Source organism: Ziziphus jujuba, chromosome 7 (assembly GCF_031755915.1).
Source record: "Ziziphus jujuba cultivar Dongzao chromosome 7, ASM3175591v1".
Lineage (NCBI taxonomy): Eukaryota > Viridiplantae > Streptophyta > Magnoliopsida > Rosales > Rhamnaceae > Ziziphus > Ziziphus jujuba.
Window position 1 is genome coordinate 7,718,810 of NC_083385.1, and position 19,004 is coordinate 7,737,813.

General features: G+C 30.9%; 2 protein-coding genes across 4 annotated transcripts; one reads left to right on the forward strand and one right to left on the reverse strand.

Moving 5' to 3' along the window:
- Positions 1–422: 422 nt before the first annotated feature.
- Positions 423–5,958, reverse strand: LOC107424353 (MLO-like protein 10). The gene is made up of 15 exons (XM_016034139.4): positions 5,418–5,958; positions 4,842–4,899; positions 4,523–4,728; positions 4,175–4,291; positions 3,485–3,545; positions 3,313–3,401; positions 2,820–2,894; positions 2,585–2,673; positions 2,457–2,506; positions 2,300–2,340; positions 2,046–2,219; positions 1,737–1,772; positions 1,530–1,597; positions 1,349–1,409; positions 423–1,025 (listed from the first exon to the last, which is right to left on the reverse strand). Exons 1-15 carry the CDS (start codon positions 5,619–5,621, stop codon positions 633–635), a joined length of 1,722 nt encoding a protein of 573 aa, XP_015889625.3. The 5' UTR covers positions 5,622–5,958; the 3' UTR covers positions 423–632.
- Positions 5,959–9,967: 4,009 nt separating this feature from the next.
- On the forward strand, positions 9,968–13,021 carry LOC107424318 (uncharacterized). Of its 3 annotated transcripts, XR_007242364.2 has the most exons (7): positions 9,968–10,169; positions 10,862–10,985; positions 11,146–11,245; positions 11,713–11,799; positions 12,261–12,405; positions 12,603–12,643; positions 12,721–13,021. XR_007242364.2 is itself a non-coding variant. In XM_016034085.4 (6 exons), exons 1-5 carry the CDS (start codon positions 10,109–10,111, stop codon positions 12,393–12,395), a joined length of 507 nt encoding a protein of 168 aa, XP_015889571.3. In that variant the 5' UTR covers positions 9,968–10,108; the 3' UTR covers positions 12,396–12,405; positions 12,603–13,021. The 3 variants fall into 3 exon arrangements, 2 of the variants coding, with proteins under 2 accessions (XP_015889571.3, XP_015889570.3); XM_016034085.4 differs by having other exon boundaries at positions 12,603–13,021; XM_016034084.4 differs by lacking the exon at positions 12,603–12,643 and having other exon boundaries at positions 9,969–10,169.
- Positions 13,022–19,004: the final 5,983 nt, after the last annotated feature.

A 19,004-nucleotide genomic window follows, 5' to 3' on the forward strand; every position in this document is an offset into this window, starting at 1 on the left:
CAGAAAGTTTGAAAAACAGATACTACAATGGAGGAAAAGCTTTTTTTGACATGTGGTCCACGACTGGTCCAGTCGTTTCATCTTACTTTCAATATTCCCACCCATCCAAAACGATGTGAAAGGGAAACGATATGACTTTAATTTTGACAATGGACACGCTTTCATATTTATATGTTTCACCTTCATTTTGAATAATTGAGCATTTGTGCACGCACAACACAACAGAAAATATCTCCATTAGACTTCATTATTGCACTACAAAAAAAAAAAAAAGAAAAAACTTGGGTTAATTTGATGACGACCCTGATACGCTGTGGCCTACGAGATTTCGGAAATGGATGTGATAAGGATGTTAAAAAAAATACCAAAGAACCATTCTTGGCATAAATAAATAGTATTTCATAATCCCATTTTGGAGCTACTTAATCAAAATCTCATATCCTGTAGAACTCATATTCATTAAAGCCAATTGCCACAGAAAACATGTATCATGACCTCGCTAAACTAGCCAAGGAGAGAAGAAAACAAAAAAGTTGTTATAAGCTAATGTACAAGCATTTCAATATCTTTTCCTAATATTTAACAAGAATTAATACAATGGATTGAGAGATTATTTATGATGCTAATATATCTTATGGTTTCTGGGAAGTCCTGAAGGAGAATTCATCTTCATTTTTAGTTTCTTCTCCAACATGGGGTTTCTTTAACTCAGTTTCTTCCTCCTCGTGATCAACTCTTACTATCAAGTTTGTTGTTGACGAGGTGGGTGACAAGGGATCAGCTTCCATATCAGATGCATCGGTGTCTTCGTAGGTTGGACCGCGGGTTGAGTGACCAGTGGTTTTGAAACGGTGGAGTGTGTGTCCTGAAGAGTGCGTTGTGGATAAAGTTGAGCTGCCACCGAGTGTTATAGTGGAAGATTTTGATCCCTTGCCTCCTCGCTTCTTTTTCGCTGCATTGTGCCACTTCTTGAGGGCCTTTGACGTTTGCTCATCGAAAATGGATTTCTTCATTCGTGATCCCATCTGCAATGTTCAGAAAGACAATCTGAATTCAATTCAATCACCCCCAACTAACAGAGTTGTATAACACAAAACTCGACAAATGGACATTAAAAGGACAAGTTGTTCTTTAAAAATTATGGAAAAGCTTTCTGGATTCTCCAGATATTGTTTCTCCTATAAATAGTTCAAATCTGAATCAGGGTAGCAAAGTAGTTGGTAGAGACAGCATGAGTGCTCAAGTAAAATGCATTTCTTTCTCAGAATTGCCTTGGTCATGTCTTTTCCAGCTGAATGGTCTGTGTGTTATGAAGAAAATTGAGGATATATATATATTGTAAAGGTACCTGAGTTACAAGGGCATAGAGAGGAAGAGTAATGTAGCTGCACAAAAATAGCACAAAAACCCTGCAAAAATCACCAAATATCTAACCTGTCAATCCAATGTAAACTAACAATTTTCCCCAGTAATCCAATATTAATTCCAATGGATTTTTTTTCCCTTAGGATCAGGACACAGAAGTTTACCCCAAGGCTACTTTCATAATTGCAAGCTTGAAATTTGCATGGAAACAAGATTTCAGTCCAAATGAATACTGCAGAAACAGAAAATCGTCAATCAAGACTTTGGGTAGTACTAATAGCGATGTATGGATTACTTTTATTTCAGAGAAAGAAGGGGAAAAAAAAAATTATAATATAGTTGATAGCCAAGTAAGTGTGGAATAGTCATACCCATATCCATAAGAAATAGATTATTTGGAATGCATTCTGCATTCAAAAGAAGAAAACACATTAGAAAGTTGAGTATGGTAGAAATCAGAGAGAAGTACGAAAACACAAAATTCTAGAAATTGCTAGTTATGTGAGATTGGTTGATATACTAATTGCTGCAGTACCAAAATCAGATATTTATCAATTGCAATGAAATAATGTCCATTTATTTATCATTGAACTATTCATACTTTCATATTCTAGTCAAAACCATTCAATACTTTCATCATATCTGACCATCTCGGTCAACAGGACCACCCAATCATATACCTGAAATAGAGCAAAGTGGATAAGATGAAGAATCAAATGAGGCCGACCAAACCAAAAGTATTTGTCCGAGCCTTGCACAAGAGGAATTCCTTGGACAACAGCATGCCGTTCTGTGATTTCCAGAGCCATCTTTGTCAGGATGGATTGAAGTTCTGTTCCAACAGCAAAGATTATCTGCAATCCAATTAAATGGTCATAAATTTCCATCTTCCCAATAAGCTATAAATTTTTTCAGTGTAAAAAGTGTTTCTTACAATGACAGGGATCAAGGATGCCCAAAACAGTGCATGCCATCCTGGAAAACCAAAAATTTGAGATAATATCATCATAAATTCTATAAACTTGTAAGTCAACTAGTAAATCAGAATTTTATACTTCAAAAGGATATTTTATCAGGAACAAGTGGCATACCACGAACATTTAGTAGCAAAAAGATCACAAACGATGCCCATAATACAGGACTGCCAACATAAGAAGAAGATCGTTCAGGAAACATATATATTAATAAATGTTACATTAGTTGAAAAATAGTTAGTTACCTTACTCCAACAACCAACTTGAAGTCATCTTCTAGCGATCTCTTGATATACTTTTGGAAGTTAAATTTACTTCCAGGAGCCAAATGTACCTATAGATGACATATGCAACAGGAAATTCTTCAAAATTGTGCAAATTAAAATCTTCCAGGAGCTAAATGCACATAAGAAAGCAGTACCATCATGAAAGTGTGGCATATGCAACGTGAATTCTAAAAATTGTGCAGTCAAAACTCACAGCGATGAATCCATTGCGCAGTGTCAAGTAGTCAGCCTTGTTAACAGACCTAAAAAATTGTCGTAAGAAGCATCCCTGCAAAGCATTTAAATTTTTAATTTCAGAATCAGTCTAAACTAACAATAGAAAAGTCCAATTGAACAGGGCATTTTTGGCAACTGCTAGGCATTTGCTAAATATTTTACAATTCTGCTCCAGCTAGGGTAAAATCTTCATTCTGATGTTTATAACTAAGTTTTCTTCCAGAGCTCCAACAACTTTTTGATTATATGTTTTTGCTTATCTTCTTACTTTTCTCTTCCTATTTTAGTTTTGGGTTTGAAGGTGTATAACAGAATATAGTAGAGGTAATCTTAAAAGGAATAACTAGAAAAAATCTGTCCTAATTTTCAAGTCACATTTACTGGTATATGATCATATGTATCTCCACCTTACTGAACAACTATATATACAACCAAACGGAAATCAAGATATGTAAGTTAGAGTTTCTTACAACATAAAAGAAGAAAGGAATTCTAGTCCAGAAACTGGTATGTGCTCTCACAAATGATGTCTCGTGAGTAAGCCTGAATCTTGAAGGATCTGCTTGGTAAGATACACTGATTCAGCTATTGAGACATTCATTTTGAAAAGAGTGAGGGACAAGAACCTAAGGGATGACATACCATTTGAAAATTCATAATCATGGGATGATGTCTCCTTCTCCCATTCCTTCCAGCCACGAATCTATGCAACGAAACATTCGGCAAATAGCCATAAATCATACAATGTAAAAGTCTACATAGCCATATATGATTGCGCAAAAGTATGCAAAGTTCCAAATGGAAATAGAGAATTATCGTTTAAGCCAGTATGCTATTCCAAGACACATTCTCTAGGATTTCTGCTGCATGCAGAGGCAGAATAAATATTTTTATGCAGTTGTTAAAAGATAACTTATTTAGGTCATTCATAAGCCATTGCCTTCTATCAACTATGATTTTTATTAAATATAGATATATTGTTGATGATGCAGTTGATTTGATTTATAGATTGCTAGTAGCTATACCTTCCATTACACATGGATAATAAAACGGCAGGTGAAATGAGCCAAAACATACTTGAACTGGAATAAAATACTTAGAAAAAAGATAAAGAGTAGATACGGTAATATACTTGAGAGGCCTTAAATTTCATCTTTACTCTGAATGAAATATGCAAAAATAACCAATGATCAATGTGTTGCTTCAATGGATTTTGAATATGATGCGGCATTACATGGGTAAGTTAATATCAATGCACTATGACCAATGTTCTTAATTCTGTACGGCTTGCCTTGAATCATAGCAAAACAAGTATACACTCTATAAACATACCTTCAGCCTCCCAAGCATCATTGTGGCAGCACTATATAGCACATGAAAAACTGCTAAGAAGAATATGAGGATATGCAATTGATGTAGGCCGTTAACCGAAATAAGCGGTGCATAGTCCTGTTAACAAAAAGCTAGCAGATTAGTTATAATTCAAATAAGACAGGATTGCCATGTTACATGAAATATAATATGCAATAAAGTAGCATTTTGACTTAAACTTATTTTCAAGTCAATTTGACTGGTACTATAGGTATATCTTGTTGTCTTTTTCAAACTTTTCGAAGATGGAATGTGTCAATTCAGTATCACTTAAAACTCCAAAGGCACATGAAAGAAAGATCGACTTACAGTCTTGCATATATGACCATAGCTATCAGTGGCTAAAAATCTGCGCTCAAACCACAAAAGTTTCCTACGTTGTTCCTCTTCGGTTGTTGATTCCTTTGGAGCACATGGCAACATAGACTTTGCAACCTTTATTGGAATACAGATTCTGGCAATGTAACTCTGCCCAAAAGTCAGCAGTAGCGAAATGAAACCCAGAATCATCAGCTCTGCAATAAATTTGAATCCAAACTCAGATATCTATAATTCCTCAACTTTTCATCCAAATGGGATTTTGCCGAAATACATAATTTATGTATAAACTGAACCACGTTAATTTTACCAGCTTTAACCTTCTCGAGAGCCTCAAATAGTGCTTTCTTGTGCCTTTCCGTAAACCACTGAATTGAAATTTCATAGAGGTACAGAGAGAGTTAGCCAGAAGAACCACATAGAGCGACATTGTCAAATCAACAAACTGTTCTTTAACCCGATAGAAAAACTTGTTCTGTAATTCAACTACTTGTTTAAGAATTCAAGAAAAACAGATGAACATACACGAGACGACAGAATAAAAATTGTCAATTTGGGTTTTGGAAATAAAAACGAACAAAGAAATAATTTTGAGAACAAACCAAAGGTATGGTAACAGAATCAATTACTTAAATAGTAGTTGCCAACAAGAACAGAAGAGAAAACAATCGAAAACAGGCACAGCTTTGAGAAACATATTTGAATTTCCAACAAAATCAAATAGCCAACAATATCCCTGAATTCATTCAGGAACCAAAAACCCATTCAGAAAAAAGAGTTAAAGAAGACAAGGAAACGGACAAAAAAGTTCAAAGAGAGTAATAAAGGAAATTATTATTATTAAAAAAGGTTTAAATATGGATATAATTGAAGTAAGACATTATACCTTTCCAAGTTTGTGAAGAATCTTTTCCAAAGCTATGGAGATGATGATGATAACAGCACAGACACCAGCAACAGCCCATGTGGGTGTCTGATCAAGCTCTCTGGATTGCGTGCTACTGCTTGCTTCTGCCGCCATGGCTGAACCAACCAACGATAGGCAAAGACCCAGAGCAAAGATAAGAGGGAACATCTTCCTGAGCTCCATACTGTGAAAAAAAAAAAAAGTACAAAAAACAAAATCTCCACCTTTTTTTTCAGTTTTTTAATTTTTTTGTTTCTAAAACCTTCTACCGGGCACCATTATTAACTTGTATGTTTTATAAAGAAAATGCCTGAGGAAAGCGAGTACATTTATTGGTCAGTTCTGACGATCCAGAAATAGTAGCGGCCAGCACAGTGGGAATAAACTCTACTCGGTTTCTAATATATAAAAACTATATAATCCTCCATTACACAAATTAATACCATTTCTTTTTTTTTGGTTAGTCTCTTTGTTCTTACGTTAAAAAGAATAAAATAAACATAAATTTCAGTTTTTTTTTTTAAATGAAAATAAAAGAAGCTATAAGCCCATGGTTTTTTGATTTTTTAATTAAAAAAGAATTCCCTTCTTTTTCTGTTCTTGTCTTATGTAATAAAATATGGAAAGAAAGAACCGCGTATCTTTCCACTGATTGAGGATTAATTTGTCTGAGATCAAGTGTAAACATAAACCTGCCGTTCCAGTCAAAAAAAACTCCCAACTTCAAGTCCAAACAAGCATTGAATTGGAGGTTTGAGGGGAGAAAATGGGGTTGAGGTTTGGTTAATCCTTGGTTAGGCTGTGCTGATGTGGCACTCTTTTACCTCATCTTCTGCTCCAATGTACTTATCTGTCCAAATAGCAAGACTCTCTGCAAAATATTATCAATATATATATATATATATTCCGCAAAGTAAAATATCATTTTGGGAACTGGCAAAGTAAATATCTGTTTCACTGTCCATATAAAAAATATATATATTAATTTATAAATCATAAAACAATTCCTCTTTTTTGGTAAAACTTAAACAATTCCTTAGAAGAAGATGGAGAAGTTGGGAGCCCAAATCTATTTATTAAAAAATAAATTGACTTTTTTTTTTTTTTTTTGGGGAAAGATTCTCATCCACTGTATTTGGATTAGCAGCTGTACTTTATTATTATTATTTTTATTTAGTGAAAGATTGGCTGTTGTACTTCCTCCCAATATCAAAAAGAAAAAAAAAATGTGGTTTTTTTTTTTTTTATGCATATGTTAATTTAATTTTTTAAGATTAATCTCGGAGAAAGCTTATAATGCAAGGGATGCCAAAAATGAGCGAAACACAATTGCATTGGTATAAGATTAACATAATCACGTGATATATTTTCTCAAGATTGCTTATATTGATTACTTTAATTTTTCGCTTACATTTTCTACCTGATTATCCCTTTAAACCGAAATTAGTAGCAGATTTTTTTTTTTTAAGCTTTTTATCGTCTACACGTAGAAGATTAGACAGATTATAGTTTATGGACTGTATCAAACATCTTAAAACTATTGAAGCTTGGTTGTCTAGAACCCTACACTACACATTAATAATTCCAATTAGCAGAAGCCCACGACGCATTAATAATTCCAATTAGCAGAAGCCCACGACGCATTATTAAAAACTACCGACCTACTAAAGGTCACCAAACTCATCATTTCATTGACTACTCCACCTGAGTCAACTCCAATGTTTAGAATCTAAGAAACCATTAAAAAACAAAATTGGCTTTCTTGCTTCATTTTTTATTGTGGTTAGAATGTGCCCAGTGACAAATTGGTTTCTTATTATTTAAGATACATAAATGAATGGAATTGGTAACCGGAAAATGAGGGAGGTGGGATAGAGGGGAAGACAAAATAATAATAATAAAAATAAAGATTTGTGGTTTCAAGAGAGGCAAATGTGAAAATTTGTATACATCTATAAAAATATATATAGATATCGTAAAATATACATAAGTTTTTTTTTTTTTTTTTGGGGTATATGATCACATAGCTTAAGCATATGATGTTAGATTATATTAATTTATGAGATATATTCTTCGAAAATAAAATGTAATCAAATGTCAAACATCTAACAAATGTGGAAGACAATCATGTACAAATTTTGTAGATATATATATATAAGTTTTCAGAACATTTTAAATGGCATGTCATTTCTAATTTTCTATATCTTAACAATATGCTTTATTATTATTATTATTTTTTTTTTCCCTTCTCCACGGGGGCAAAGTCATTTTTGGTCCATACCATTTATTGGTATGATTTTGATTTGTTTTTAAATTGGTGGAAGTAAATTCGAAGTAGAAACCATGGTCAATTTGGAGTGAGGAACCAATACTATTTTTTTTTTTAATTTTTTTTTTTTTTTTTTTGGGTAAAATTTTTGTTGTGGTTGTTGAAGGAAGAAAGAGGCTGTTATATTAAAGGTGAAAAGCCATTACATCAGCTAATAAAATATTAGTGAGCCACCTGGGACCTTTTTCTAACAAGACAGTAGAAGAAACACAATGAAAAAAAAAAATTGCTACAGCATGAGCAGTTGCTTTCGTACTACTGAGGAGAGAAAGACCACGTAAAGCCTGGAAGCTGATTCCGCAAAACACGCTGCCCATCAAGAATAAAACACTCTTCAATCAAAGGCTCGACTTTATCATTAGTTATTTCTCACTAATTATCCAATGCTACTTCAACATTGAAATTGATAATCATCATGAGACTTAAAATGGTGCTTATCATTGTAAATGCTCTAAAATTATATATAATGGAAATTTGGTGTCAAAAACCACCATGTTTAATTGCAGTGTCAAAATGCATGTCAAAATGCAGCTCTGGTGGTGCGAAGGTTGTTGGGTTTGGACTTGGGACCGACTTGACTTACAAAGTCTCACGTTTCATAAACGTGTGGGTCATTCAACTTTAAACAACTAAATCCAACCAATTTTCTCTCCCCCTTCCAAGTTGCTTCTTTTCATATTCCTAATAGAGTTGTTTCATATAATTAAAAAATACTCATAATTCTACTGCACTCTCAATATTTATTTGTTTCTACTTGCTTAAAAGTTTTACACTTAATGATTTAAAAGAGCGGGTCAAACGCTCTCTGACATTTTATAACATGTGGACCAAACTCCTTTATTTATTTGTAATTAATTAGTGGGGAAAAGGATGACTATTTATTGGACAAACCCTTGGTAGGTAGCTTCCCTTTGTCTGATTTCATTCAGAGATGTAAAAACGACCGTAGCAAAAGCAATAGAGGTACAACGCGTTAAAATTTAAAAGTAAAGATGTGACTAAACATGACACGAGTTTATGATGGACTCAACTTAACTTATACATTCAAATTGGGAACAAATATTACTGTATTTATTCATTTTGTATTCTTCATTTCATGTTAACTCTTAATTTTGATTAAAATAACACTTTATTCAATTAATGTTTGTGTAAGATTTTTTTTTTGGGTTGTTTGTTGTCATCTTTTTGTTTTTTTATGTGTTAATGTTTGAAAATTTTGTAATTAACTAATTATGCAATTTTCTTCTCCTTCGTTTATCTAATTACTGTCTAATAACTATTTAAAAAATTAATGTAAGAAATTACTTTATTTATTATATTTTATATTTTATGATGTGAACATTTTGAAAATTAATTAAAGACAAAATGTATTGGATTGACCAATAAACATGTTGACAAAGGTACATATGAAAAATAAATAGAATGACTGTGTCATAAGACAATGAATTCTATTAGACCATATTACCATGAAAAATAAAATTAAGAGACCAGCATTTGTACCCAAAAAAAAGAAAGTAATAATAAAAAAATAAAAAGAAGACCAACATAGATCAAAAAGAGTAGGAAAAAAACTAACTTGTTATATGGGCCGAACTGACGACCCTTTCCACAACCAGAACAAATTTGGAATCACATAACTCATTAACCCAGAGAAGGAAAAAAAATTAATTATCGGATTTTAGAACCATTCAGCACGAAATTCTACGTCAAATGATTTTTGTGTGGAAATGTCACATTTTCCATGATGTAATAAGAAATTGTCCCAAACAAACTGTATGATTTGAAAGAAGAAAATATTTTATATGATTTTAATATGTGTTTTATGATATAGAAAGAAAAGTGGGTTCGGGGAATAAGTTTTTTGAAACAGATTAAATTAAATGTGAGAGAAATAATACAATAAATAAGCGCCAAATGCCCATAAAACTATATTGGAATATTACGGGATGGTTAATACTACAAACACACAAAGGAGAACGAACAAAACAAAGAAAAACAAAATTGGAAAGAAAAAAAAAAAAAAATGTATTGTCCTCTAACACTAGGCCTGCTGACTAAGCTATATGGGCTAACGATTGCCACCCACCTGGCCCAAGCAGAACTTTCTAGCCTCAGCCCAACAAATGGAAGTGAAAATTGTTGGCAAAATTTTCCACTTCCTTAAAAAATAAATAAATAAATAAACTAAAATACGTGCAACTACTTGTGAATAATTATCCCAAAAAAAGAAATTACTTGTGAATCTGTGAAGCGCAGTTGGAGATAATAATTGAAGAGCAAAGTTGGTGACTGTGACTGTTTAAGTGTAGAGTGGGTTGCTGAAGCTGAAAATCGTAGAAAGATGAGTGTGGTTCCCAGTTGTTCGGTTTCAGTTAAGAATTCTGGAACCCATTTGTTATTCGGTAATCATCCTTGTGGCTTTTTTATTTTCTACTTTTCCAGTTCGATTTAATCCAGTATTTTCCGAGTTAATCTTTCCTTCTATCCTAGAAAACAAAAAATATCTGAATTAATGGGTATATATATATATATACTTAATTTTGCTTGTGATTGTCCATTTTGCTTGCGGTTTGAGATGTGAAATCTGATAGAAAAGGAAAACATTAATCTGCAAAAACTTATTAGGTGATCATTTTATATGGTGATTTGGAGAATGTGTAATGAAAGCAAAGTCTTTTGTAACTGTTTCCCCCAAGATTTGATGCCAAATTAGTGCCATCCATTGTCTAATTATCACATAGTTTTTATGACTAGCTGTTTCCGATTTTCAACTGCATATGGAACCATATTTACATTTTCCTCCTTAAAAACCAATTTTTATTTATGTATTTATTTATTTTGTTTAATTTATTAATTATTGCTATTTGTTTTTCCCTTCATATAAATTCCCTATGTTTCTGGGTTGCCTTGAATTCTTCTGTCATGATACTAGGTAATCAATTTTATTCTGGTCCCATCTTGATTTGCCTATACATATATTGCTTTTTACTACTTATACTCTATGCTGGGTAAATTTCAATATTAAAAAAACTTTTATTCTCAGAATAATGTTTATCTATTTCACATTCAAATGTTGCAAACAATTTAATGCCAGGTTCCTCTTCGAAGCCTGTGGAGTTTTGTTGTCCTTTCAGCATAAACCCCAGTAAATTAGGTTCCACGTTGCAGGGTGAAGCAAAGCTTACTGCATATAAAACACCCCTTATAGTCCGAGCCGGGTATGTATATTCTGGCATATCATGTAGTTCAACTCTTTTTTATAGTTTGTTCATAACCATTTACTGTTGTTTCTGTTATTTGAGTGTCCGATTCTTACCTGTTGCTTGTTTTCTCATGTAACATCCAACTACATTCACTTATGCCTTTTCAATTATTCAGCGGTGATGATGGAAAACTAAGTAACGCAAGTATTTTTGTCGGTGGATTCATATTAGGAGGAATGGTCGTAGGAACATTAGGCTGTCTATTTGCACCTCAGGTATGTTTGGAGTGCTCACCTTGCTAACTTAATGTATCTGTTAAAGTTATATCCATAATCTGTTGAATTGGGTCTGTTTTATGTTTTGGTTATCCTGTGAGTTCAATGACCTAGAATATTCTCATATCCTCACTTTGACATTCTTCAATTCATTTCTGCTCTTGCTGCATGAGATAAATTATCTGCCCCACTTGTTCTTAGAATCTCAGTGTCTCTGTTTCTCTCTTAACGCATTGTTGTATATTTATTCATCAACTTGCCTTGGCTTTAGCTTGTCTCTGCAGTCTGATCCTTTAAAGAGTTAAAGTTCTTTGGCGTTTTACCTTAGACTAGGCAATCAAGTTTTTTAGGTGTCTGGTTAAGTGAAGCCGCTGCATGGAAGTATTGTGCAAGTAAGAAAAAGGGTCAATATTATATTTTCTGATAGCAAATTATATTTTTGATAAAACATTGGTTTAATATTTCAGATTTCCAAGGCTTTAGATGGGACTGATAGGAAAGGTTTGATGAGGAGGCTGCCGAAATTTATATATGATGAAGAGAAAGCTCTCCAGGTGAGAATTTGCTCTTGCATTTGCAGTTGATATGAATGAGTACGAGACACAGAAAGAGATCAAGCAGTTTTTAAATATATAGAGTGGAGATTTTAAAAAAATAATAATAATAATAGTAATAATTTGATGAAATAGAATGGAGACTTTTATGATGAATGAAGAGGCAGAAATAACTTGGAAGCAAAAAAAAGAGATGAAGAAATAACTTGAAAAGCCCATAAAACCCTGTAGCCCAAACCTTCTTTATTGGAGAGAGGCAAAGGTTTGGGTGTATTTAGTTTGGGACAGTGCTGCCTCAACCTCCAAGAGATGGGTTTGGCTTGCATGTGTAGCACAGAAATGTGGGTTGTTGTTTTGTTGTATTTGTTTTTATTCTTTTGTTACTAATATTTTCATTTTTCATGCTATGTTGGCTGAGTACTCTTTGATTATTTGTCAATATTTGATTCGATGAATTTCAGAAATCACGGAAAATACTGAACGACAAGATTGAACAGCTAAATTCTGCCATAGATGAGGTTTCAGCTCAGTTGCGTGCAGATCATGACCCAAATGGAGCTGCAGCGAATCCAAACGAAATTGAAGCTTCTATATAACAAAAAAAATGTTAGTTTTACATGTAATAAAATAAGCTCCTTAATTATAGAATTTCTTTCCCTTAACTTATCACTTTTTCTGTATATATTAACATATTTCAAATTACAATAATAATGTTAAGAAAGAAACGAATATTATTTAAAGATCAATATATGATTAGATATGCTAAGCAGCATTGACTGGGTTAACATTGCTTTTTTATGTAGTGCAATTGGAAGCCAATCGTGATGATCATAGCATTTTACCTGTGCCAATCGCTCCAAACTGCCGTGCGTTATCCGAATTAAAGTAAGATATTAATTAACCGAGAGCTTGCACTTGCAGGTTTCAAAAGGAATCGTCAGGACTCAGGACTAGGGACAATGACGGAAGCAAAAACTGCTTTTTCGGTGACCATGGCATGGGCAATTGGGGTGATGGAGTGGAGGCACCAAAAGTCAAAAGACTCTTATCTGAATCAACTATAAAGGGGAAAAAGAAAAATCTAGAATTTATTCACTTTTATATGTATATATATATATACATATTATTTCATAAAAGGACGCCAAAAAACTGTAAAATGGAGCTAGAAATTTGATATTTTAATATAAGAAAAAGGGAATAATGTTGAATAATAATTTAATAATTATGTGTGGGGACAGAAAAATTGTACGTCGGTAGTGTTTTTGTTGAGATTAATTTTGGGGTTGGTTTGCAAAAGTTACGGAGAAAGAAAGCAGAGATAAGCATAAGCTATTGGTTGGTAATATTCGTGGAGGGATGCTAGTCTTGTTTAATGATTACGGATTGAATTTTGATTGTTCTTCCATGCAAATAGGAACACCAAGTTGGAAAACCTGTATCAATTTTTATACGACAAAATTTGAAATGATTAACTATATTATATATAGTGTATACACTGAATGCTGCGGAGACAAGTTCGATTTTGACACAGATTACACATACGAATTTCATATACGCAAGGCATGACATATGCACAAACAAAGGAAAATCCAGATAATTATAACAAAATTAATATATGAAAATAAACAGCAGCCACTATTAATATTAATTTGAGAGCACGTTTAATACATATATATATATATATATTTATATTTATTTAGAAACAGAGTAGAAAGAAAGCAATATTTGATGCAAGAAAAATTCAAAGCACGTCATTCAATTGGTACCCATAAATATGTTTATCCATATCCTAATATAATTTGTATTTAAAAACCAAATGATATTATTAATTATCATTAGTATTTTGATTTTCTTGCTGACGGATACGTGAATGTATCTGCATCTTTCTGATATAATTCGAGTTGAGTATTTGACTCGAAAAGATTGTAAATGAGATTTTCTTCTTATTAAACGTGTTTTTGTATAATTCACCCCAAAAAAAACGTGTTTTTGTATACTATTTATTATGCTTTTCAAATTTTAAACATTACAATTATGAAAATGGGAAAAAAAAAAAATTGTGTATGAGATATTCTTCTTAAATGTGTTTCTGTATACTATTTATTTTGCTTTTCATAATTAAAACATAATAATTATGAAAGAGAGAAAAACGCAATGGCGGCTTGCCCTTCACTTTGGACATTTTCTTCAAAAAATTAAAAAATAAATTAACGAGGACGTCTTGTAGGTCACCCCAAAATTTTCTTTCTTGGTGTTTGCATCACTTTGTCTCCTTAACCGCGTTCAATAATGCGTGGGTAACCAATGAAAAAGAAAAGATTCCATTCACTTCATGATGAATTTGTGAATACTTAATACCAAAGCACCGAGTGGTGAATCAACTTGAAGGAAACGGACAAACTCTTAAAAAGCATAAATATTCAGAATTTTCGCACTGCGGCTTCTTTTTACATGGAGTCCCAAATTAAAGGAAACAAAACAGTTGGTGATTTATAAGAGCACAAACAAGGTATTGGTAGATCTAGAACTCTGACTTGATTGACAGTTAGCATCTTTAATGGTGGATTGCCCTTATGTACTATCAACATTGAAATTGTTTATTATTATTAATCATTAAATATTTTATTAATTTTATTAAAATAATTATTTTTTTATTTTTTAAAAATTACTTTTTTAATAAATTTTAAATGCTTAAAAGAGTTCCTAAAAAAAAAAAAATTTGACGTTGATTTTGAAATGCCTAGACAACATTATTTTGATATATATTATACACATTAATATCAAATGATAATTTCTTTAAAACGTCATCATATTACTTAATTGCAATGTTTATTTTTACAATTTAACATTTTACTAGAGATGTTATAATGTATTCAAAATCTATATAAGCATTTTACCATATATAACATTTTTTTCGTTTAATTAAAATTAGCTTTCCAAGTGCAAAAAAGGGTCTAAAGGTAAGAAATGTTTTGTGGAATTTGCCATTAATATCATGGTAATATTTATGGTCTTTAATTTATTTTTTTTGATATGATTGTCTTTTTATATTTTATTATGTAGAAAATGTCAAAAGAGATGTCAATTATATTGAATTTTACTATTTATCATCAATAATAATAATCACTTATTTATATAATAAATTTTAATTATTATATTATATTTTATTATTTTTATTTTAAAATATAAAAATAAATCCTTTAATAATAATTATTAAAAATATCATGTGCTTGTAATCTCTCTTAATGAATTTTTTTTAACAAATAATTTATTTTACAAACTATCTAAAAATTTCCTTAGTCCCATAATTGGAGTCCATTATAGGCTCCCTTAGACTCCTTGTGTCGTTTCTATTAATGATTCTAAGCCCCACATTTTCTACCCAAAAAGTAATAAAGATGCCAATTCCATCCTTCTCATTTATTTATGAATGTTTCCAATGGTATTAATAATAATGGAACTTTGTTTTTTATTATCAAAAAAATTGAGCTTTGTTTTTGTCGTTTCCCCGCAAAAGAGAGGCACGCAACCTCCTCTTTTGAGACGCACAAGGTTTTTATCTTTCGAGGATTGCTATATATATTGAATTAATCCATATTAATTAATTAAATGCTATTTTTCGTTGAAATCTTTAAGATATTTGTTATAAAAATATCTATATAAACTTACATTTTTTTCCCCTACATATCACGCTGTACATTAAAAAAAAAAAAAAAAAAAAAGTAAGTAAACTGGTAGACACTGTTTTAGCTGCTTTTGAGTTGCCACATTTATTAAGGTTATTTTTTCATTTTTTTTGTTTGAAGGTCTCTGCTTAGACTTAATTTTGAATGAAAATAACATGTAATCAAGTAACATGTCCACATTATTATATATGCATTCAAGAACTTTCAACCAGTTCTATCAAAAAAAGGAAAAAAAAAATGTAGTTTAACCAGTTGGAATGGAACGAATAATATAAAAAACCAACAGAATGGATTACACAAATTTTAATGCATATGAGAGATTTATTTTCTTCAAAGTGCTATCATTCCAAATTGAATTTTAAATTAACTAGTATAAAGTGTAAATTTTTAAAAAATTAGTTAATTTTTTTATTAATCAATGTATCGAGTATGCATTTTAGAAATCAATTTGGAAATTAAAACTATTATATAACAAATTAGAAATTGAAAATTCGATGCTTATGAAATATTTTAAATTAAAAAATACTGTGTATAAAATACAAAGAACTAGCATGTAATTAATTCTAAATAATAAGCTCACCACATCAATGTAATTCTTATATATATATATATACATATATTAAAAGATAAAAATACTAAAAATAAATTGAATTAAGAGTGATTGGTGGTACAGTGACGGTGTTCAAATATTATACATTCATATGTCCGTATAATTTCGACAGATTCTTTCTTGATTTCCTGATCTGGAGATTCTCGAATCCTTTTGGCCTGCTTCTCAAGATTGTTGAAATCTCTCTCTTAATGTCCAGCCAGGCCAAAACTTCTACAGAATTTGTGTGGCACAATAATCGATGGACACGGGTATGTTAGACATTACACTATTAAAGGAGGGGGAAAAAAAAAAAGAAAAATTTCTCTCATGTACATTACAGTATTAAAAACTAAATTACGAAAAAAATATAATTACAGTAGGGGCAGATTTATATGAAATGAAATATAAAATTTTGCTTCAAGTAAATTATATATTGAAATTTAAAGCGATATGATCTTGGTTTTTTTTTTTTTTTTTTTTCAAGTGATATGATTTTGTTGGGTGATAATAATTAAATCAAATTTATATATCACATAGGTCAAATATGGAGCACATGCAATAATGGTGGAAGACAATCAAACACACTCACTTTTTTTTTTTTTTTTGGGTAAATACTGAAATTCATTGCAAAAGAGCACAAAAAGCCTCCAGAACGGAGGAATTACAAAGAAACACCGCATCCAAGCATATCAGATGCCTGGATATCCAAAATCTCACCCGGAAGGAAGAAACATTACAACCAATGTCAAAAAACAGATTATCATGAAGAGCTTTTTTAGCTAGCAGATCTGCCACTCTATTAGACTTCCTATAATTCAAAGAGATAATCCAATTAAAACTAGCAAATAAAGATCTAAGAAAAAGGAGATCTTATCTGGCTGTCCAAGATGAGGGGTCTTCCTAGTAATTGATTCCATTAACTACCATTGTCGGGTCTGAAGCCAATAAATCTTATCCCACTTCAAATCTGAGGCCACACTTACACTCCAAACCAATCTTAGTATGTCTTCGTATACATATATACAGAAGGACAACTCTGCGGAAATTAATTTTCGGCCCAAAATTAGAGCATTTTTAATGGTGATATCTATTGTTATTTACTTTTTGTAGCATGTTATAAAAATAAATAATTATTAAAAAAAAATTAATAGATATTCAAAAAATAGACAATGTTAAAATGATTATCTATTTTTAGAGGGTCTATTAGACATTCAAAAATTTTTTAATAAACAAAATTTCCTTAAAAAGTCAATTATTTCCAAAAAAATAAATAAATTAATAAAATATTTAATTAATCAATAATCATAAATAGTTTTTATACATACTACTATTAAAAAATAATTTTAAGATTAATTGTACATAGATGCCACATAAACTTAGTCAATATGAATTTCTATGCTACATAAGCAACAATCCATATACACTATTGGAGATGTTGCCCTGTTTGTTACTATAATTTTTTTTTTGGCTATATCAGAAAAATAGACAGTTATTTAAAAAAAAAAAAAAAAAACTCTTCAATAGATATGTTTAAATATCCTATAAAGGTGATATAATAAGAAAAAATAAACATTATCTAAATGAGTCTCAACTTCTAAAGGGTGTATCAGACATTGTAAAGTTTTCTTGAAAGAAATTTTTTCGTTAAAAGGTCAAATATTCAGAAAAGAAAAATTTAATTAAACATATGTAATTAGAAAATATCAATTTATATGTCACATAAATAATAATCCATATTTATTATTGGAGATGCTTTTAAAATATTTTTAATAATTCTGTTTATTATTAGATTTTGTTGGTCACATAAAAAAAATAGACCCCTATTAAAAAAAATTTATCTAATGAATTTGTCTATATAAGCTATCAAATTGAAATAATAAGGAAAAAAAAATATACTATGAAGGCGACCTTCTAGTTTTGGAGGATAAAAATTTTTTAAAAGTAAAATTTTTATTAAAAATTAATTTTTTAAAAAAATTAATAAAATATATATTTAATTAATATCTATAAATAGCATTCTATACACTATTATTGGATAATAATTTTAAAATTAACTATATATTTATATTATTTAAATTTAAATAATATCAGTTTTATACTATATAACAATCCATATTCACCGATTTTAATTTTACCTCATGGTATAATTTAACTATTCCAGTAGTTAGAAGAGAATTCAAACGCCGACGTTGATGAATCCCTCCGTACCAAGGTTTAAGAAACTGTTATTGATTTGCATTATTTGATGGCGTGAGAGGTTTGTCCTCTCTTTATTTTGGTGAAAGTTTTGTCCTCTCTTTATTATTTTCATATTTGTGGCCAAATTTTATAAGTAATAGCTAGACCGGGTCCCTTTAAAATAAGGACGTAGAGCATGTGCGGAATGCATTTATCAGATTTATTGTCACAAAGTTGAATTGCAGATACCGCCTGTCTAGTCGGAATAAAGTTGTCTTCTCCATCCAATCATGCACCATGTCATACACTTGCAGAGCTTCCATCAAATATACGTGGACCCCATTCAAGTAATAGTGGTTGAACTTTGTTACTAATAAAAAATTAAGGGAAAGATAAATCATTGACCCTATTTAGTTTGCTAAAATCTCATTCAATTCTTTGAGGTTTCAAATTCATCGTTTACCGATTACCACTCTAACAGTTATTTATTTTCGTTTTATTTAATGGATAAAGGGGCAATTTTATTTATATTTGATATAAAAGAAAACAAATTGTAAAGGGTGAACTTAAGATGGAGTCGCCTAAATGTTTTTTGGTAATAGTGGCTTAATTTAGTTTATTATGAAAGTTTTGCTCTCTTACCAGTGTATTTGACAATAACTTTTTAAATATTAAAAAGAAAAATAAAATAAATAATTGATCAATGAAAATTCCAAGTTTGTTTACTTTTGGTTTCTCTTTTTATGCTT